At 43.7% G+C, this 23,183-nt stretch overlaps 3 protein-coding genes across 3 annotated transcripts; all 3 read left to right on the forward strand.

The window, feature by feature from the left end:
- The first annotated feature begins 426 nt into the window (after positions 1-426).
- On the forward strand, positions 427-4,125 carry LOC140427186 (protocadherin-10-like). The gene has a single exon (XM_072512772.1). It carries the CDS (start codon positions 567-569, stop codon positions 2,955-2,957), a length of 2,391 nt encoding a protein of 796 aa, XP_072368873.1. The 5' UTR covers positions 427-566; the 3' UTR covers positions 2,958-4,125.
- A 5,834-nt stretch (positions 4,126-9,959) lies between these two features.
- Positions 9,960-13,551, forward strand: LOC140427188 (protocadherin-10-like). The gene has a single exon (XM_072512773.1). It carries the CDS (start codon positions 10,871-10,873, stop codon positions 13,262-13,264), a length of 2,394 nt encoding a protein of 797 aa, XP_072368874.1. The 5' UTR covers positions 9,960-10,870; the 3' UTR covers positions 13,265-13,551.
- Positions 13,552-19,618: 6,067 nt separating this feature from the next.
- LOC140427189 (protocadherin-10-like) lies at positions 19,619-23,128 on the forward strand. Its single transcript, XM_072512774.1, has one exon. It carries the CDS (start codon positions 20,167-20,169, stop codon positions 22,924-22,926), a length of 2,760 nt encoding a protein of 919 aa, XP_072368875.1. The 5' UTR covers positions 19,619-20,166; the 3' UTR covers positions 22,927-23,128.
- Positions 23,129-23,183: the final 55 nt, after the last annotated feature.

Here is a 23,183-nt window from a genome sequence, read left to right on the forward strand (position 1 = left end):
CATTGCAAAGTTCTTTAAGAAAACAGTTGGAAAGATCAACATAGATTGAAAGTAATTAACAGAGGACTGTCATTTATACAATGCAGAAAAGGGAACATTTTCCTCCGCAAAATATCATCTCGTGATAAGTGGAACAATGAAAAAGATTTGAGTTTATAATATAATTGCAATTGAATGGAGCAGAGATGACATTTAAAAAGAAATATTGCCGGCGTGTGCGAATTATGGTTGTACGCTGTTAAAAGAATCATCCTGATTGAAGGCCCTCAAAATCAGGAGCAATGCAGCTTTAAGAAAAAACTGGTGTAATGAGAGGGAGGGACTCGCTGTGTCGCTGCGGATCAATGAGAATCTCAGATGCAAGAGGAGATCTATTGCTCCTCCTCCGGCACAGAACCAGACAGGAACAGAAAGACAATCGTTGCCTGCGTTCATTTTGTGGAAAGGTCTCTGTGAATTCGCTCGGTATTCTGATATTAAGAAATTTTGTGGATTTTGCGATCGGGCAGTGCTTGACCTGGATAGACTAACGGTTTATTTGTGCGCGTCTCCAAGTATAACCGGCAATGGCAGAGCCACGGATAACCAACGCCTTAAAATTCAGACCATTTGATATTATTTTCCTTCTTTTTGTATCCGATCTGGCTTTCGGAAAGATTCACTATTCGATTCGCGAAGAAATGGAGTCTGGCGCATTTGTTGGGAATGTCGCCGAAGATTTGGGATTGGACATTCGGAGGCTGTCAGCTCGAAAATTCCGACTGGCTCCCGCTGATAAAAGGCACTGTTTGGAGGTGAATTTAGAAACCGGCATTTTATTTATGAACGAGAGGATAGATAGGGAACAGCTGTGTGGGCAGATGCCAGCTTGTGTTCTTTCTTTCGAGATTTTCGTGGAAGAACCTTTGGAGATGTACCGCGGTGAAGTGGAGATTCTTGATATAAATGATAATTCGCCCACTTTCCCGGAGAGTGTCATTCTCTTACAGATGGCCGAATCCATGGCGCCACGCTCTCGGTTTCCGCTAGAGAGCGCTCTCGATGCAGACGTGGGGACAAATGCAGTCACTGTTTATAATATCAGCCCCAATGAGCACTTCGGCCTAAAAGTGGAGACTGTAGAAGACGGTACTAAAATTGTCCAGTTGCTGCTGGAGAAACCGTTGGACCGCGAGTGGTTGTCATCCTTTCAGCTGATGCTGACCGCCACTGACGGAGGGAGCCCTCGAAAATCTGGGACGGCTCGGATTCTCATCACTGTGCTGGATATCAACGACAATGCACCTGCGTTCGATAGAAACGTCTACAAGGTCAGCCTGATAGAAAACTCACCCAGAGGTACCTTGGTGGTTTCAGTCCATGCCACTGATGCAGACGAAGGCTCGAACGCGGAACTAACTTATTCTCTCAGTAACCGTGTTTCACTGAAAATACAGGAACTGTTTAGATTGGATCCTCGGACAGGAGAGATTAGTGTTCAGGGCACAATTGATTATGAGGAAGATGACAATTATTCACTTGATGTTCAAGCTGTAGACAATGGTTCACCGGCAATTGGAGGACATTCTAAAGTTCTGGTCAAGGTAATTGATGTCAATGACAACGCCCCTGAGATATTACTGAAGTCAGTTGCTAGCAGGATCCCAGAAGATGCTGCTCCCGGGACTGTGACAGCTCTGATCAATGTAATCGATCGAGATTCTGGAAAAAACGGACAGGTGCACTGCGAAATCCCTAAGAACGTCCCCTTTAAACTTCAAACAACTTCGAGTGGGCATTACAAAATGATAACCAGTGACATGTTGGACCGTGAAACCACCCCTCTGTACAGCATAGCTATTTTAGCCAGGGACTCGGGATCTCCGCCGCTATCAACAAATAAAACCATTCAGATAACGGTAACTGATATAAACGACAACGCCCCAAGGTTTGCTCGACCCATGGACACAGTGTATGTGATGGAGAACAACGCTCCCGGTGCTTCTATTTTCGCAGTGACTGCTTTCGATCCTGACCAGGATCAGAATTCCCACATCACTTATTCTTTCACAGACAACCTGGTTCACGATTTACTATTGTCAAATTATCTCAATCTTAATTCGATGAACGGGACCTTTTACTCGCTGCGCTCTTTTGACTACGAGCGAGTGAAAAACTTCCAGATTCAAATCCAAGCCCGGGACGCTGGCGTTCCCCCTCTGAGCAGCAGCGCAACATTGAATGTGGTCATCCTGGATCAGAATGACAACGCTCCAGTAATTGTGTCACCTTCAACGCAGAGCGGATCACCAGGAGTGGAGGCTGTGCCACAGTCGGTGGGCCAGGGGTACTTGGTCACCAAGATAATCGCAACTGATGCTGATTCTGGTCAGAACGCACGGCTCCTATATCAGGTGCTGAAAGCCACTGATCCCAGTTTGTTCATCGTGGGGCTTCATTCTGGAGAAATCAGAACAGCCCGAGAAATTTTGGAGCAGGATTCTACCACTCAGAGCCTTGTGATCTTGGTGATGGATAATGGACAGCCGAGTCTCACCAGCACGGCTACAATCCACTTTCCAATCTTTGGCAATGTTACTGAAATCTTCTCCGAAAGCAGGAACTTAGTGATAAATACTGAATATGTCTCTGATATAAATCTTTATTTAATTGTCATTTTAGGTTCAACTTCCTTTATATTTCTTGTAACCATCATTTTGCTGATTGGCATCAAGTGTAAACAGGACAGAAATTCACCTGAAGTCTACAACTCCCCAAGTTGTTGCTATGGACTGGACGATTCTAATAATGCCTTTGATCCGAGACCAACACTGAAAGAATCTTTCCATTATACTGGGGCTGGAGAGATTATCCCTGACTCGCATCAATATTCAGTTTGTCTGTCTCCCGAATCGGCTCAGAGCGATTTTCTGTTTTTGAAGCCCTACACACCGCCGATGTCTCAGGACCAATGTTAAATTGTAAAGAATTGACAACATTGAGACAGGGTGAATATAATGGCCATCTCTGTTAAATCCGTCTCTGCCGGTTGAATTACTGAAACTATTTCCCTTCTGATGATCGCTATTATGGAATGAAAGAATCGTCATTGTCCTGCAACTGTCAAGTGTTGTTCATCAAAAGATATGGTGAAAAATAAAAGGCTCCATGATACTACAGCAACGCGCATGTGAAACTGGGCTCTGTTAACTGGGAATGGAAGCCGGCAGGCGAGTTATTCCACGAGCTACACAATTAAGTTTGTTGTTGAGGTCCGCTCCAAAATTGACCTCATTGATACCTGAATGTATTCAGATAGTTTTCCTTCACGGTTTGCGATTTTAAATACCAACACAAGCGATTGGAAGGACCTTACCCTCATTACATCGAAAACAGTAATGGGTGAGCTTTACATTTCATAGCTTGCTCAATGGCTTCTTATGGTGACTTCCACATAGATGCTCCCCTGAAGTTATTTCACAATGGCGCAAAATTGGCATAAAACTACTTTCAAAGTAGTTTTACTTTAAAAATTGCTTCTGGCCCGGTAGGTCAATGAAGATTTTAAAGCTCCATATCAGCCTCCCCCGTCTTTAGTTATCAAAACAAATCTGCATAATTTTTCAAAAGTAGTGCTGGGCGGTCTTAGAACTGACATTTAGAACTGACATTTTCCTGATACTAATTTTTAAAAATCATTTCCGGAATGTGGGCGTTGCTGGTTAGGCCAGCATTTATTGCCCATTCGGACTTGCCCTTCAGAAGGTAGTGGTGAGTTGCTTTCTTGAACCGCTGCAGTCCCTCAGGTGTAGATACATCCACAGTGTTAGTAGAGAAGGAGTTCCAGGATCTTTACCCAGTTACAGCCAAAGAACGACGATATATTTCCAGGTCAGGTTGGTGAGTGACTTGGAGGGGACCCTCCAGGCGGTGGGCTTCCCAGGCATCTGCTCCTATTGTCCTAGATGGTAGTTGTGGTGGGATTGGAAGGCGTCGTCGTAGAAACCTTGGTGAGTTACTGAGTGCATCTTATAGATGGTATACACGGTATGCCACTGTTCGTCGGTAGTGGAGGTTTTGAATGTTTGTGGAAGGGGGAGCAATCAAGCGGGCTGCTTTGTCCTGGATGGTGTCGAGCTATTTGAGTGTTGGGCAAAGAGAAACAGACTTGTCCCCTCCAAAAGATTATTAATAAAACAATTCCCTGAGGTATTTGTGTCAGAACAAAGCTGAGTGTTTGAGATTTTACTGTCCAGCCCACGATTTGCTGCCCACAGTTGGACCAAAACAATGCAAATGTGATTGAAACAGAGGAGCTAATGTTCAGAGATTATGAAAATGTTTACAATCCACTGGTCAGAACGCACGATTGTAACATAGCTGTATTTGTACATGACAGTTGGTGCGACATTCATCGGTTTATTATCGTTGTGGTGGCGTTAACGCATTCATGTTAAATAGCTTGGTGTCTCTATCTGAGTCGGCAATATATGAACATTGTGCAAGCATACTGAATATTTGCTGATTGGTGCTAGATGGGCTGGTCCCTAGAGTGGCATAATGCAAACTATGAAATTGATGAGTGATTACAGAAGCTGAACGGTCACTGTACATGGAGAAGGTAGCCTGAAAGAAAACAAAATACACAAAATCAGATGGTGATTTTAGTCATAACACCCAAGTAACAGAGGACGACAGACATTTTAATCACAGCGACTAATATCAAGACTCTCAGCAGAAATTATTTCCATCAAGTGACAGTAACATGGTCGTGAAACAGGGTTGATTTACCCGGAGGGTAGCTGAAGGTTGAAATTTCATTGAGAATTGTACCTCCAGTTTTAAAGTTCCACTTACCCAATAATAAAACCTATTCTGCTGTTCTGGATGAAATAAGTTGCTAACTCTGGTTAAAATGACCTCATATTAGTTTACAGTTCTTTGCCAGTTTAATGTAAATTAATATTTTTATATTTTACCTGAAACCACAGTTTTGGACCCAGGAATTGCACCTTCCACAATCATTTTTGGTACCTCATTCACGTTATGTTCATGCGCTTTGCGACCTCTTTAATGCTAGTGTGTGATTCTCATGGGCTGTGATTAGGCATAAACATATTCAGAACCTACAAATTATAGTTGGCAGCAATAGTTACTAAATACTGAACACATTCAGAAAATTCCTCTGTAAAAATCAAATGTAGGCTCTGACCGACCTAACACAATTTGATTAACATATAATCAAAATAACGAGAAGGGAAATGTGGGAAATATTTGCCTATCAAATATTGCGCAAATTTCACGAGGATAAAATGCTTTCTGAGCAATTCGTTAGACTGTCAGAGCATAACTGCAAGATAAAATGTATTAAAAGCAAATTACTGCGGACGCTGGAATCTGAAACCAAAGAGAAAATGCTGGAAAATCTCAGCAGGTCTGGCAGCATCTGAAGGGAGAGAAAAGACCTAACCTTTCGAGTCCAGATGACCCTTTGTCAAAGCTATTAGACAGAGAGAGTGGGAAATGTTCATACTGTGGAGTGAAAATTAAAGATGACTCATAGCCACAGAAACCCAGAGAAAGGGGTGCTGATAGCCGCAGGAACCCGGGGAAAGAGTGCTAATGGCAGTCCCCAGAGAGAACAAAAGGCGTGAAAGGCCAAACAGCAGAGAAACTAACATCAGAGAGTAAACTGTGACAGGTGTAGATCTGGGGAAGGAGAAGTAAGGAGGAGGAAAGGAAAGATAAGGTGGATAAGATGGGGGGGGGGGGGGGTTAAATATATATAAAGAAAGACAAGAAAGAAAGAAATGGTAAAAGCCAGTTAAAATGAAATGGAATGAAAACAAATTGGTCGAGGTGGGGGTAGAAATAGTTGAATTCGATGTTCAGACTGAAAGGCTGTAGCGTGCCTAACCGGAAGATGAGATGTTGTTCCTCCAGTTTGCGTTGAGCCTCACTGGAACATTGCAGCAGGCTAAGGACCGACATGTGGGCATGGGAGCAGGGTCTTGTGTTAAAATGGCAAGCAACGGGAAGGTCAGGGTCCTGAAAGCTCACAGCCCACAGACGCTCAGCAAAGCAAACATCCAGTCTGCGTTTGGTCTCTCCTATATAGAGGAGAGCACATTGGGAACAGCGAATGCAATGGGCCAGATTGAAAGAGGTGGAAGTGAAATGCTGCTTAACCTGGAATTAATGTTTTGCGCCTGGGATGTTAAGCATGGAAGAGGTAAAGGGGCAGGTGTTACACCTTCTGCGATTGCATGGGAAGGTGCCATGGGTGATGGGAGAGGTGTTGGGTATGGTGGAGGAGTGGACTAGATTAACGCGGAGGGAGCGGTCTCTGCGGAATGCTGACAGAGGGAGTGAAGGGTAAATGTGTTTGGTGCTGGCATCACGCTGGAGTTGGCGGAAATGGCAGAGGATTATGCTTTGCAAACAGAGGCTGGTGGGGTGAAATGTAAGAACGAGGGGGATTCTATCCTTGTCCTGGGAGGGAGGGGAAGGGGCGAGGATAGTGGCGCGGGTGATGGACCACACACTGTTGAAGGCCCTGTCAACAACTGTAGGTGGGAAATAACGGTTGAGGAAGGAGGAACACATTTTCGAAACACCATTGTGGACAGTGGCATCATCGGAACAGATGCGACGGAGGCAAAGGAGCTGAGAGAAAGGATTGGAGTCCTTACAAGGTGCAGGGTGCGAAGAGCTGTAGTCCAGATAGCTGTGGGAGTCAATGGGCTTCTGGTGGATATTAGTAGATAGTCTATTGCCGGAAATGGAGACACAAAGATCAAGGAAGGGAAGGGAAGTGTCTGAGATGGAGCAGGTGAAAGTGATGGAGGGGTGGAAACTGGAAGCGAAGTTGATGATTTTTTGCAGGTCAGGACGAGCGCATGAAGTGGCACCAAAATAGTCATCAATGGGGACCCGGGTAGGCCTGGAACAAGGAATGTTCCACATACCCCATAAAAAGGCAAGCGTAGCTAGGACCCATGTGGGTACCCATTGCTACACCTTTGATTTTGGGAAAATGGGATGAGTAAAAGGAGAATTTGTTGAGAGATAGAACGAGTTCAGCCAAGCGGAGGAGAGTGGTGGTGGATGGCAATTGACCAGAATTGTTTGGACAGATAAAATGTATTGTTTGCTTTGATCAGCATTTGAAGACAGAAGCATAGAATCATAGAATACACAGTGCAGAAAGAGGCCATTTGGCCCATCGATTCTGCACTGACCCTCTGAAAGAGCACCCTACTTAAACCCACAACTCCGCCCTATCCCAATAATCCAGTAATCGCACCTAACCTTTAGGACAGTAAGGGACAATTTAGCATGGTCATTCCGCCTAATCTGCACATTTTTGATTGATGAAAAAATTTTTTTTTTCAAATATTCTTGATTCCACACTTGACTTTATTAGTTTTAGCGATGATTCCTGTGCCTTTTTGGGGTTTTTTGCTTATAGATTTCCATTCATGCCAAATATTTCTTTTTCTCTAGTATTTCAGTTTCTAGTTCCCCTCGTGTTCATAATCGTGATAAGGTTAGAGACACATGCGGTAAAGGAACATCTGTAAGCATGGCTGAGTTGAATCTGCATATAGATTGAGCAAATCAAATTAGCCCCAACAGCATGAGAAGGAATTCCTGGAATGTATGCGAGATGGATTTCGGGCCTAATATGTTGAGCAACCTAGTAGAGAGCAGACAATCCTAGACTATGTACTACTGTGTAATGAGAAATGAATCATTGGTAATGTAGTTGTGTGAGACCGCTTGGGAAAAACGACGATAGCATGATAGAATTTTTAATCAAGATGGAAATGAAGTAGTTGATTCTGAGACTGCGATGGTATGAGGCGTAAGTTGGCTTGGATAGATTGGAAACTTTACTTAAAGGGATACCAGTGGATAGGCAATGGCAAACCCTCAAGGAGTGCATGGGGGAACTGCAAAAATTGTTTCTTCCTCTCTGGCACAAAAGTAAAATGGGAAAGATGGCCAATCCATGGATAATAAGGGAAATTAGGGACAGAATTCGATCCAAGGAAGAAGCACACATATTAGCCAAGAAAAACAACAGGTCTGAGGATTGGGAACAGTTTAGAATTGAGCAAAGAAGGACCAAGATATTTAATAAGAAGGGGAAAGTAGAGTGTGAGAGTAAGCTTGCAGGGATCTTAAAAAGTGAATGTGAATGTTTCTATAGGTGCATGCAGAGAGAAAGTTTGGTGAAGTCAAATGTAGCTCCCTTACAGTCAAATACAGGGGAATGTATAACAGGGGACAAAGAACTGCTGAACAACTAAACACATACTTTGGTTCGGCTTTCACAAATGAGGACACAGATCAGATAACAGAAATGTTGGGAAACACAGGGTTTAGTAAGGGGGGGGGGGGGCGGGGGGGGGGGGCACTGAACGAGATCAATATTAGTAAATAAACGATGTTGGCGAAATTGATGGGATTGAAGGCTGATAAATCCTCAGCACCTGATAATCTACGTCCTAGAGTACGTAAGGAAGTGGCTATAGAAATAATGGATGCATTGGTGGTCATCTTCCAGGATTCTATTGACTCTGGAAAGGTTCCTGCAGAGTATGGGTGGGTAATGTAACTCCATTATGTAAAACGATGGCTAGAGAGAAAACAGGGAATTACAGACCAGCAGGGCTGACGTCAGTAGTGGGCAAATTCTAGATTCCATTCTCAATGGTTTTATACCACAGGACTTAGAACATAATGACCGGATTGGACAGAGACAGCATGGATTTATGAAGGGGAAATCATGCTTGACAAATCTACTGGAATTCTTCGAGGATGTAACTAGTAGAGTTGACAAGGTGAGGAAGTGGGATGTGGTATATGTAGCCTTTCAGAAGGTTTTTTGGACAAAGTCCCGCATAAGAGTTTGGTGTGTACAATTGAAGCACATGGGATTAGGGATAGTGTATTGAAATGGATCGAAAACTGGTTTGCAGACAGGAAACAGAGAGTAGAAATTAACGGGTCTTTTTTGTCCTGGCAGGCAGTGACTAGTGGGGCGCCACAGAGATCGGTGCTAGGATCCCAGCCATTTACAATATATATTAATGATTTAGATTTGGGACCAAAATGTAATATCTCCAAATTTACAGATGATATCAAGTTGGTTGGGAGGGTGTGCTGTGAGGAGGATACAGAAATCCTTCAGTGTGATTTGGACAAATTGAGTGAGGGGGGAAATGAATGGCAGATGCAGTGTAGTTTTGAGAAATGCTTTGTTTTCCACTTTGGTAGCAAAAACGAGAAGGCAGACTATTTTAGGAATGGCCATAAAGTAGTAGAGGGAAATTTGCAACGAGACCTGGGCATCCTCGTACACTAGTCACTGAACATAAGCATGCAGGGACAGCAGGCGGTAAAGGGGGCAAATAGTATCTTGGCCTTTATAGCGAAATGATTCAAATACAGGAGCAGGGATGTCTTGCTGAAATTATACAGGGCCTTGGTGAGACCACATCCGGAATATTGTGTGCAGTTTTCGTCTCCTTATATGCGGAATGATGTTCTTGCTCTAGAGGTAGTGCAGCAAATATTTACCAGACAGATTCCTAGGATGGCAGGTCTGACGTATGAGTGGACATTAAATTGGTTAGGATTGTATTCGCTGGATTTCAGAACAGGAGGGAGGATCTCATAGAAAAACATCAAATTCTAACAGGACTAGACATGGTAGACGCAGCAAGGATGTTCCCGATTGTTGGAGTCCCCAGAACCAGGGACACAGTCTGAGGATATGGGATAGACCATTTAGGACAGATATTAGAAGAAATGTATTCATCCAGAGAGTTGTCCTCTGTGGAATTTGTTACCACAGAAAGAGTCAAGATTATATATTGCATTTGGGGTGAAGGGGATCAAAGGATATGGGGGGGGGGGGGAGTGGGATTATGCTGTTGTGTTGGGTGATCGGGCATGATCAGAATGAATGGCAGAGCAGGCTCGAAGGGCCGAATGGACTCCTCCTGCTCCTATTTTCTACGTTATGTTTCTATGAGGTTAGCTGTTGCTACAAGCTGGCAGTACATGGAGTATCCGAAATTAAATTGCATACTTGACATATATTGTCGATTTCTGTTACCAAAGACATCCTTTCTATTGGGCAGAGGTTAACTGTTTTGAAAATAAGCATAAAATGCTGTGATCAAAAATAAATAAGCTGAGATTCAAATCATTGCTCAATTTCTGCATTTGGAGAGAGGACACTGATAGCATTTCAAAGTTCTTTACGACAGCAGCTGGAAATACCAACATAGATTTAAAGTAATTAACAGAGGACTGTCTTTAATACCATACCGATATGGAACATTTTCCGTCGCAAAATCTCATCTGGTGATAAGTGGAACAATGTTTATGATGCTGCCGTGACCGATATTGAAAATTGTTTTCTCAGAGATTACATGCAAAGGAACTGAAATGGAAAGATTTGACATTATAATGTAATTACATTTGAATGGAGCAGAGATGGCGTTTAAAAAGAAAGGTTGCCGGCGTGTGTCAATTATGGTTGTACACTGTTAAACGAATCGTCCTGATTCAAGGCCTTCGTATCAGGAGCTGTGCAGCTTTAAGAAAAACTGCTGTAATGAGAGGGAGGGACTCGCTGTGTCGCTGAGGACCAATGAGGATCTCAAATACAAGCAGAGATCTATTGCTCCTCCTCCGGTACAGAACCAGAACAGGATCAGAAAGACAATCGTGCCGGCGTTCATTTTGTGGAAAGGTCTCTGTGAATTCGCTCGGCATTCTGTTATTGAGGTATTTTGTGGATTATGCGATCGGGCAGCGCTTGACCTCAATAGACGAACGGGTTATTATTCCGCCTCTCCAAATATAACCGGCAATGGCAGAGCCACGGATAAGCAACGTCTTAAAATTCAGACCGTTGGATATTATTTTCCTTCTTTTTGTATCGGATCTGGTTTTCGCAAAGATTCACTATTCTATTCGCGAAGAAATGGAGTCTGGCGCGTTTATTGGGAACGTCGCGGAAGATTTGGGATTGAACATTCGGTGGCTGTCAGCTCGAAAATTCCGACTGGCCCCTGCTGATCAAAGGCAATGTTTGGAGGTAAATTCAGAAACCGGCATTTTATTTGCGAACGAGATAGATAGAGAACAGCTGTGTGGGCTGATGCCTGCTTGTGTCCTTACTTTCGAGATTGTCGTGGAAGAACCTTTGGAGATGTACCGCGGTGAAGTGGAGATTCTTGATATAAATGATAATTCACCCAGTTTCCCGGAGAGTGTCATTCTCTTACAAATGGCCGAATCCATGGCGCCAGGCTCTCGCTTTCCGCTAGAGAGCGCTCTCGATCCAGACGTAGGGACAAATGCAGTCTCTGTTTACAATATTAGCCCCAATGAGCACTTCGGTCTAAAGGTACAAATTGGAGAGGACGGTACTAAAATTGTCCAGTTGCTGCTGGAGAAACCGTTGGATCGCGAACGGCAGTCATCCTTTCAGCTGATGCTGACGGCCACTGACGGAGGGAATCCGCCCAGATCTGGGACTGCTCGGGTTCTCATCACTGTGATGGACAGCAACGATAATGCCCCTGCTTTCGGTCGCGAGAACTACAAGGTTAGCCTGATAGAAAACGCACCCAGAGGTACCTTGGTGGTTTCAGTCCATGCCACTGATCCAGACGAAGGTTCGAACGCAGAGGTAACTTATTCTTTCAGTAACCGTGTTTCACAGAAAATGCAGGAACTGTTTAGTTTGGATCCTCGAACAGGAGAGATTCGTGTTCAGGGCATAATTGATTATGAAGAAGGTGACAATTACTCACTTGATGTTCAAGCTGTAGACAATGGCTCACCGGCAATTGCAGGACATTCTAAAGTTCTGGTTAAGGTAATCGATGTGAACGATAACGCACCTGTGATATTACTGACGTCCATAGCTGGCATGGTTCCTGAAGATGCTGCTCCCGGGACTGTGACAGCTCTGATCAATGTAATCGATCGAGATTCGGGAAGAAACGGAGAAGTCCACTGCGAGATCCCAAAGAACGTTCCCTTTAAACTTCAAACATCTTCGAGTGGTCATTACAAATTGATAACCAGTAACTCGTTGGACCGTGAAACCACCCCTCTGTACAACATAGCTATTTTAGCCAGGGACTCGGGGTCTCCTCCGCTCTCAACAATTAAGACTATTCAGATAACGGTATCTGATATAAACGATAACGCCCCAAGGTTTGCTCGACCCATGGACACTGTGTATTTGATGGAGAACAACGCTTCCGGTGCTTCTATTTTCGCAGTGACTGCTTTCGATTCTGACAAGGGTCAGAATTCCGACGTCACTTACTCTTTCATAGACAACCTGATTCAAGATTTACCATTGTCAAATTACCTCAACCTTAATTCGATGAACGGTACCTTTTACGCGCTGCGTTCTTTTGACTACGAGCGAGTGAAAAGCTTCCAGATTCAAGTCCAAGCCCGAGACGCTGGCGTTCCCCCTTTGAGCAGCAGCGCAACATTGAATGTGATCATCCTGGATCAAAATGACAACGCTCCAGTAATTGTGTCACCTTCAGCACAGAGCGAATCAGCAGGAGTGGAGGATGTGCCTCAGTCAGCGGGCCAGGGATACTTGGTCACAAAGATAATCGCAACTGATGCTGATTCTGGTCAGAACGCACGGCTCCTCTATCAGGTGCTGAAAGCCACTGATCCCAGCTTGTTTATCGTGGGGCTTAACTCTGGAGAAATCAGAACTGCTCGAGGAATTTTGGAGCAGGATTCTACCACTCAGAGTCTTGTGATATTGGTGAAGGATAATGGACAGCCGAGTCTCTCCAGCACGGCTACAATCCACTTTTCAATCTTGGGCAATGTTACTGAAATTGTCACCGAAAGCAGTAACTTAGAGACATTTCCTGAATATGTCTCTGATTTAAATCTTTATTTAATTGTCATTTTGGGTTCAACTTCCTTTATATTTCTTATAATCATCATTTTGCTGATTGGCATCAAGTGTAAACAGGACAGAACTACTCCTGAAGACTACAACTCCCCAAGTTGTTGCTATGGACTGGGCGATTCTAATAATGCCTTCAATCTGACACCTACACTGAAAGAATCTTTAAATTATACTGGGGCTGGAGAGAGTATTCACATCCCTGACGCGCATCATTATTCAGTTTGTCTGTCTCCCGAATCAGCTAAGAGCGATTTTCTGTTTTTGAAGCCCTACACAGCGCCCTTGACTCAGGACCAATGTTAAATTCAAAAGAATTGACAACATTGAGGCAGGATGAAAGTAAACGCCAGCTGTGGCAAATCCGCCTCTGAAGCTATTTCACTTCCAGTATCTGTATTATAGAATGAAACAGTCGTTCTTGTTCTTCAACTGTCAAATGTTTTTCATCCAATGATATGGTGAAAAATAAAAGGCTCCATGATACAGCAACACGCGTGCGAAACTGGCATCTGTTAACTGGGAAGGGAAGCCGTCAGGCGAGTTATTCCACGAGTTTATACAATTAAATTTGTTGTACGATCCGCTGTAAAATTGCCCTATGGGCATTGCTACCTGGATGCATTTAGATAATTTTCTTCATGGCTTAAAATTTTAAATACCAGCATAAGTGATTGCAAGGATCTTATCCCCTCATAAAATCGAATCGGGTGAGCTTTAAAATGTCATAGCTTGCGCAATGGATTCTTGTGCTGACTTCCACATTGATGCTGTACCGAAGCTATTTCACAATGACGAGATTGGGGTAAAACCTGTTTCAAAATATAGCATATTCGTGTTCTATACTATAACATATTGTCGGATCCTCGAATATAATAACCTAGATAAGAAGTGTGGCACGATAGCACAGTGGTTAGCACTGTTGCTTCACAGCACCGGGGTCCCAGGCTCGTCCCCGACTTGGGTCACTGTCTGTGCAGAGTCTGCAGGTTCTCCCCGTGTCTGCGTGGGTTTCCCCGAGTGCTCTGGTTTCCTCCCACAAGTCCCGAAAGACGGGCTCGTTCGGCGAAATGGACATTCTGAATTCTCCCTCTGTGTAACCGAACAGACGCGGGAATGTGCCAACTAGCGGCTTTTCACAGTAACTCCATTGCAGTGTAAGCCTATTTGTGACAATAAGGATTATTATTAAGTAAGCGTGGGAAAAAGACTACTTGACCGAAATGATTCAGACCATTTCTATAAGTACGCTAATATTGTCTGCAATCATATGCCACGGTGAATTACATAATTGACATAGAATGCACAACACAGCACCAGGGTCCAAAACTGCTTTCGGCCCAGTATGTCAACGAAGGTTTTGATGTTACAGAACCCAATGACCATACTTTTTATATGGACTGCTGGGAAGTAGTTTAGAACTGACATTAACCAGATCCTAAATCGGGGTCTAAGAATGAACTTCAGAAAAGAGAAAGATACTTACCCCCTCCAAAGGAAATGTAAAAATACCAACAAAACTCTCAGACATTTTTGTCAGAACAAAGCTGAGGGTTTGAACTTCTGCTGTCCAGCCCGCGCATTTCTGCCCAGCATGCGCTGGAGCAAACCACACTAATGGCGCTGAATAATAGATAAAACTCAGGGATTATGAAAATGGGCAGCACGGTAGCACAAGTTGATAGCACTGTGGATTCACAGCGCCAGGGTCCCAGGTTCGATTCCCCACTGGGTCACTGTCTGTTCGGAGTCTGCACGTTTTCCCCGTGTCTGTGTGGGTTTCCTCCGGGTGCTCCGGTTTCCTCCCACAGTCCAAAGACGTGCAGGTTAGGTGGATTGGCCATGATAAATTGCCCTTAGTGACCAAAAAGGTTAGGAGGGGTTATTGGGTTACGGGGATGGGGTGGAAATGAGGGCTTAAGTGGATCGGTGCAGACTCGATGGGCTGAATGGCCTCCTTCCGCACTGTATGTTCTATGTTTACAATCCACTAATCAGAACGCACGATTCATAACTTGTAACGTAGCTGTAATTATACTTGACAGTTGGTGGGACATTCACCTAATTATGACGTTTGTGGTGGTGTTAACGCATTCATGTTTCAATTTGAGTCATCAATATATGAACATTGTCACACGGTAGATAACATTTGCTCGTTGGTGCTGGACGGTCTGGCCCCTCGACTGGCATTATGCAAGCTGTGAAAATGATGAGTAATTATAGAAACTGAACGTTCAAAATTCATAGTAGTATTAATGAATTCAAAAGTCACAATGCAGAGCGTGATTTTAACCAAACCATCCAAGCAACAGAGACCGACAGACATTTTAATCACAGCGAATAATATCAAGATTCTCAGCAGAAATGACAGCCATAATAGTAAAATGATCGTGAAGTCGGATTGATTTCCCGGAGGGTGAATGAAGGTTGAAATTTCATTGGGAATCCCACCTCAAGTTTCAAGGTCCACTTACTCAACAATAAAACCGATTCTTCTGCTTGGATAAAATAAGTTGCTAACTCTCGTTAAAATTACTTTCTATTAATTTGGAGTTCTTTGCCGGTTTAATGCAAATTAATATTTTTCGTTTTTTGTTTACCTAAAACCACAGTTTTGGACCCAGGCATTTCATCTTCCGTAATCATTTGTGGTATCTCATTCTCATTAGAATGTCCGAGCATAACTGCTGTATAAAATGTATTGGTTGCTTATATTAGCATTTGAAGATTGATTAAGAAATAATATTTTTCAAATGTTCATGATTCCACACCTGACTTGCACAGGTATGCCGATAATTCATGCACCCTTTTAAATATTTTTTTTGCATATCCAGTGCCATTTATTCCAAATACTGATTTTTTTCTCGTACTTCAGTTTTCTAATTCCCCTCCAGTTTATAATAGCGATAAGGTTAGAGGCACATGCGTTAAAGGAACATCTGTAATTATGGGTGAATTTAATCTGCATATACATTGGGCAAATTAAATTAGCCCCAATACTAAAGAGGAGGAATTTCTGGTGTGTATGCGAGATGGTTTTCTGGATCAATACCTTGAGCAAACAACGAGAGCACAGTCAATCCTGGGTACCGTGTAATGAGAACGGAATTATTGGCAATCTAGTTGTGTGAGACCCCTTGCGGATGAGCAAGCATAATATGATAGAATGTTTCATCAAGATGGAGAGTGAAGTAGTTGACTCTGAGACTAGAGCCCTGAATCTTAATAAAGGAAACTACAATGGTATAAGTTCAAATTGTTTATGATAGATTCGGAAACGTTACTTAAAGTGATGGTAGTGGACCACATGGGCGAACTGCAACAATTGTTTATTTCTGTTTTTTGCACAAAAGTAAAATGGGAAAGTTGGCCAAACCATGGCTAACAAGGGAACTTAGAGATAGTAATTGATGCAAGGAAGAGGCATACAAATTGAGCAAGAAAAAGTACAGGTCACACAATGATGGTGCCGGAGCGAGGCGACTCTCTGTGAGCTCTCCCAAACAGATCCACTGTTTACTTAATTTATACTCGTTATAATCTTTTACCCTATTATGTATTTTCTTTTATTCCCTTTTCTTCTCATGTACTTAATGATCTGTTGAGCTGCTCGCAGGAAAATACTTTTCACTGTACCTCGGTACACGTGACAATAAACAAATACAATCCAATCCAAGGTCTGAGGATAGGGAGCAGATTATATTTCAGCAAAGAAGAATCAAGGGATCGATTAAGAAGTGGAAATTCGAGTACGATAGTAAACTCGCAGCGATCATAAAAACTGACTGCAAAAGTTTCTATAGGAACGTGAGGAGAAATAGATTGGTGAAGACAAATGTAGGTCCCTCACAGTCAGAAATAAGGGAATGCGTAATAGGGGTCAAATAACTGACTGAGTAACTAAGGGCAGCACGGTAGCATTTTGGTTAGCACAATTGCTTCACAGCTCCAGGGTCCCAGATTCGATTCCCGGCTTGGGTCACTGCCTGTGCGGAGGCTGCACATGCTCCCCGTGTGTGCGTGGGTTTCCTCTGGGTTCCCCGGCTTCCTCCCACAGTCCAAAGATGTGCAGGTTAGGTGGATTGGCCATGCTAAATTGCCCTTAGTGTCCAAAATTGTCTTTAGTGTTGGGTGGGGTTACTGGGTTATGGGGATAGGGTGGAGGTCTGGGTTTGGATAGGGTGCTTTTTGCAAGAGCCGGTGCAGACTCGATGGGTCAGTTGACCTACTTCTGCGCAATACATCCTATGATAAGAAACTATGAAACTAAACACATACTTTGGCTCTGTCTTCACAAATGGCACAAAGCAGATACCAGATCTGTTGAGGAAAACAGGGTTTAGTGAGAGGAGGAACAGAAGGAGATCACTATTAGTAGAGAGATGGTGTCAGAGTAATTGATGGGATTGAAGTCTGATAAACTCCCAGGGCCTGATAATCTCCGAACTAGAGTATTTAACATGGCAATCTCTGCAAGACGTGCCAGATCATCGACAAGGATAACACTATTACACGTGAGAACGCCACCCACCAGGTACGCGGTACATACTCGTGCGACTCAGCCAACGTTGTCTACCTCATACGCTGCAGGAAAGGATGTCCCGAAGTGTGGTACATTGGCGAGACCATGCAGACGCTGCGACAACGAATGAATGGACATTGCGCAACAATCACCAGGCAGGGATGTTCCCTTCCAGTCGGGGAACACTTCAGCAGTCAAGGGCATTCAGCCTCTGATCTCCGAGTAAGCGTTCTCCAAGGACCCGCCACAACGCAGAATCGCCGAGCAGAAACTGATAGCCAAGTTCCGCACACATGAGTGCGGCCTCAACCGGGACCTGGGATTCATGTCGCATTACATTCATCCCCCACCATCTGGCCTGCGAAATCCTACCAACTGTCCTGGCTTGACACAATTCACACCTCTTTAACCTGGGGTTACCCCATCTCTGGATCTGTAAGGATTTAATCACCTGCTAATGGTCGCATTCCTAGCATTGTTTGGCATCTTTGAATTTGTCTATATATGTGTTTCTGGAACAGACCTCTTCATTCACCTGAGGAAGCAGCGCTCCGAAAGCTAGTGACATCGAAACAAACCTGTTGGACTTTAACCTGGTGTTGTAAGACGTCGTACTGTGCTCACCCCAGTCCAACGCCGGCATCTCCACATCATAGAGTATTTAAGGAAGTGGCTCGAGACATAGTGGATGCTTTGGTGGTCATCTTCCAGGATTCCATAGACTCTGGAATAGTTCCTTCAGATTGGAAGGTAGATAATGAAACTCCACTGAGTAAACTGGGAGGTAGAGAGAAAACAGGGCACTAAAGACCAATAAGCCTGACGTCAGTAGTGAGACAATTCTAGAATCCATTCGTAGGATTTTATAGCAAAGAACTTGGAAAATAATGGCAGGATTGGACAGAGCCAGCATGGATTTATGAGGCGGAAGTCATGCCTGACAAATCTCCTGGAATTCTTCAATGATATAACTAGTAAAGTTGACGAGGGGGGGACCAGTGGATGAGGTATATTTGGACTTTCAGAAGGCGTTTGACAATGTCCCGCATGCGAGATTAGTGTGCAAATTTAAAGCACATGGGTTAAAGGTTCGTGTATTGAGATGGATAGAAAAGTGGTTGGCAGACAGGACACACAGAATAAAAATTAACGGGTGTTTCTTGTATTGGCAGGCAGTGACTAATGGGGTACCACAGGAATCGGCGCTATGACCTCAGCTATTCACAATAAAATCAATGATTTAGAAGAGGGAACAACATGTAATATCTCTAAATTTGTAGCTGATACCAAGATTGGTTGGAGGGTGAGCTGTGAGGAGGATGCAGAGATCCTACAGTGTTATTTGGACAAGTTGAGTGAGCAGTCAAATGAATGGTAGGTGAAGAATAATTTGGAGGAATGCGAGGTTATACATTTTGGTAGCAAAAAGGAGAGGACAGACTATCACCTGAAAACCAATACATTAAGAGATGGAGACATGAACGACACCTGTGTGTCGTCGTACAACAATCGCTGAAGGTAAGCATGCACGTACAGCAGGTGTTAAAGAAGGCAAATGGATGTTGGCTTTCACAGCGAGAGGATTCGAGTACAGGAGCAGGGATACCTTGCTGCAGTTATGCAGGGTCTTCGCGAGATCACACCAGAAATATTGTGTGCAATTGTGGTCTCCTGATCTGAGGAAGGATGTTCTTTCTCTACAAGGAGTGCAGCGAATGTACCCCGGAATGATTCCTGGGATGGCGGTGCTGATGTATTAGGAGAGGTTGAATCAGTAAGGATTGTATTTTCTGAAGCTGAGAAGAATGTGGGGGGTGGGTGGATCTCATAGAAACCTGAAACATTTAACAGAATTAGACTAGGTAGATGCAGCAAGGATGGTGGGTGCGTCCAAAATCAGGGGTCAGAGTTGAGGATTCGCGATAGGCCATATAGGCCAGAGATGAGAAGAAATGTATTTACCCAGAGAGTGGTCGGCCTGTGGAATTTGTTATCACAGAAAGTTGTTGAGGCCAACATATTGCATATGTTAAAGAAGCAGTTAGATATAGCACTTAGGGGAGGGGATTAAATGGTATTGGGGGGGGGGGGGGGCTGGGGAGTGGGATTAGACTATTGAGTTGGATGACCAACCACGATCTGAATAAATGGCCGAATGGCCTCCTCCTGCTCCTTTTTTCAGTGTTGTGCCTCTATGAGGTTAACTGCAGCTATAGATTACCTGCACATGGTGTATCCGAAATTGAATTACATACTTTACATCTCTTGTCGATGCCTATTTCCAAAAACAACAATTTTATTGTTCAGAAGTTAACTGTTTTCAAAATAAGCATAAAATGATGTTAGCAAAACATGCTGAGATTCAAAAGATTGGTCAATTTCTGCATTTGGATCGGGGACACTAATAGCATTTCAAAGTTCTTTACGAAAGCATTTAGAAAACCCATGATAGGTTGGAAGTAATTATGGGAAGACTGTCATTAATACAATGTAGATATGGATTTTGTTTCTTTGCAAAACGTTATCATCTGGTGACAAGTGGGACAATGCTTCTTGATGCTGCCGTGACAAATTGTTTTGTCACGGATTACATGCAAATGAAATAAATGGAAAGACTTGACATTATAATTTGATTGCATCTGAACGGAGTATTGATGAACTTTAAAAAGAAAGTTCCCCGAATGAAATGAATACCGGATTATGCGTATTATGGTTGTACACTGTTAAAATAATCATCCTGATTGGAGTTCCTCGCATCAGGAGCTGTGCAGCTTTAAGAAAAACTAGTGTAATGCAAGGGGCTGACTCGCTGTGTCGCTGCGGACCAATGAGGATCTCAAATACAAGCAGAGATCTATTGCTCCTCCTCCGGCACAGAACCAGAACAGGAACAGAAAGACAATCGGTGCCTGCATTCATTCTGTGGAAAGGTCTCTGTGAATTCGCTCGGTATTCTGATATTAAGGTATTTTGTGGATTATGCGATCGGGCAGCGCTTGCCCTGAATAAACTACCGGTTTATTTTTGCGCCTCTCCAAATATAACCGCAATGGCAGAGCCACGGATAACCAACGCCTTAAAATTCAGACCATTGGGTGTTATTTTCCTTCTTTTTGTATCGGACTTGGTTTTCGGAAAGATTCACTATTCTATTCGCGAAGAAATGGAGTCTGGCGCATTTATTGGGGATGTCGCCGAAGATTTGGGATTGAACATTCGGAGGCTGTCAGCTCGAAAATTCCGACTGGTTCCTGCTGGTCAAAGGCAATGTTTGGAGGTGAATTTAGAAACCGGCATTTTATTTGCGAGCGAAAGGATAGATAGGGAACAGCTGTGTGGACAGATGCCAGCTTGTGTCCTTTCTTTCCAGATTGTTGTGGAAGAACCTTTGGAGATGTACCGCGGCGAAGTGGAGATTGTTGATATAAATGATAATTCACCCAGTTTCCCGGAGAGTTTCATTCTCTTACAAATGGCCGAAACCATGGCGCCAGTCTCTCGATTTCCGCTAGAGAGCGCTCTCGATCCAGACATGGGGACAAATGCAGTCAGTGTTTACAATATCAGCCCCAATGAGCACTTCGGTCTGAAAGTGGAGACTGCAGAAGACGGTACTAAAATAGTCGAATTGTTATTGGAGAAACCGTTGGACCGCGAACGGCAGTCGTCCTTTCAGCTGATGCTGACGGCCACTGACGGAGGGAGTCCTCCCAGATCTGGGACTGCTCGGATTCTCATCACTGTGCTGGACAGCAACGACAATGTACCTGCTTTCGATAGCAAGATCTACAAGGTCAGCCTGACTGAAAACTCTCCAAGAGGTTCCTTGGTGGTTTCAGTCCATGCCACTGATCCAGACGAAGGTTCGAACGGGGAGGTAACTTATTTTTTCAGTAACCGTGTTTCACAGAAAATGCAGGAATTGTTTAGTTTGGATGCTCGAACAGGAGAGATTCGTGTTCAGGGTATAATTGATTATGAGGAAGATGACAATTTTTCACTTGATATTCATGCTGTCGACAATGGTTCACCGGCAATTGCAGGACGTTCTAAAGTTCTGGTTAAGGTTATTGATGTCAATGATAACGCCCCTGGGATATTACTGACGTCCGTTGCTGGCATCGTCCGTGAAGATGCTGTTCCCGGGACTGTGACAGCTCTGATTGATGTAATCGATCGAGATTCTGGAATAAACGGACAAGTGCACTGCGAGATCCCGAAGAACGTTCCCTTTAAACTTCAGTCATCTTCGAGTGGTCATTACAAATTGATAACCAATGACATGTTGGACCGTGAAACCACTCCTCTGTACAACATAGATATCGTAGCCAGGGACTCGGGGTCTCCGCCGCGCTCAACAAATAAAACCATTCAGATTACTGTATCTGATATAAACGATAACGCCCCAAGGTTTGCTCGACCCATGGACACAGTGTATGTGACGGAGAACAACGCTCCCGGTGCTTCTATTTTCGCAGTGACTGCTTTTGATCCTGACCAGGGTCAGAATTCCTACATCACTTACTCTTTCACAGAAAATCTGATTCAAGAGTTACCATTGTCAAATTATCTGAATCTTAATTCGATGAACGGGACCATTTACGCGCTGCGCTCCTTTGACTACGAGCGAGTGAAAAACTTCCAGATTCAAGTCCGAGCCCGAGACGCTGGCGTTCCCCCTCTGAGCAGCAGCGCAACATTGAATGTGATCATCCTGGATCAGAATGACAACGCTCCAGTAATTGTTTCACCTTCCGCACAGAGCGGATCAGCAGGAGTGGAGGTTGTGCCTCAGTCAGCAGGCCAGGGGTACTTGGTCACCAAGATAATCGCAACTGATGCTGATTCTGGTCAGAACGCACGGCTCCTCTATCAGGTGCTGAAAGCCACAGAGCCCAGTTTGCTCATCGTGGGGCATCACTCTGGAGAAATCAGAACAGCCCGAGGAATTTTGGAGCAGGATTCTACGACCCAGAGCCTTGTGATCTTGGTGAAGGATAATGGACAGCCGAGTCTCTCCAGCACGGCCACAATCCACTTTTCAATCTTGGGCAATGTTACTGAAATATTCTCCGAAAGTAGCAACTTAGTTACAAATCCTGAATATGTCTCTGATATAAATCTTTATTTAATTGTCATTTTGGGTTCAACTTCCTTTATATTTCTTATAATCATCATTTTGCTGATTGGCATCAAGTGTAAACAGGACAGAAATACTCCTGAAGTCTACAACTCCCCAAGTTGTTGCCATGGACTGGACGATTCTAATAATGCCTTTAATCTGACACCTACACTGAAAGAATCTTTAAATTATACTGGGGCCGGAGAGATTATTCACATCCCTGAAACGCATCATTATTCGGTTTGTCTGTCTCCCGAATCAGCTAAGAGCGATTTTCTGTTTTTGAAGCCCTACACACCGCCTATGACTCAGGACCAATGTTAAATTCAAAAACAAAATGACAACATTATGGCGAGGTGAAATTAATGACCATCTCTGGTAAATCAGTCTCTGTCGGTTGAAATATTGAAACTCTTTCCTTCCGTGGATCTCTCTTATAGAATGAAATGATCGATCATGTCATGAAACTGCCAATTGTTGTTCATCCAAAGAAATTATGAAAAATTAAAGGCTCCATGATACCACATCGACGTGTCTGAAACTGGCATCTGTTAACTGGGAAAGGAAGCCGGCAGGCGAGT

This window comes from Scyliorhinus torazame, chromosome 7, assembly GCF_047496885.1.
Source record: "Scyliorhinus torazame isolate Kashiwa2021f chromosome 7, sScyTor2.1, whole genome shotgun sequence".
Classification (NCBI taxonomy): domain Eukaryota; kingdom Metazoa; phylum Chordata; class Chondrichthyes; order Carcharhiniformes; family Scyliorhinidae; genus Scyliorhinus; species Scyliorhinus torazame.

Bases quoted from the DNA above. Each gene is read 5' to 3' on its own strand.
- LOC140427188 (XM_072512773.1), top strand. From the start codon at position 10,871: ATGGCAGAGCCACGGATAAGCAACGTCTTAAAATTCAGACCGTTGGAT.
- LOC140427189 (XM_072512774.1), top strand. From the start codon at position 20,167: ATGAATACCGGATTATGCGTATTATGGTTGTACACTGTTAAAATAATC.
- LOC140427186 (XM_072512772.1), top strand. From the start codon at position 567: ATGGCAGAGCCACGGATAACCAACGCCTTAAAATTCAGACCATTTGAT.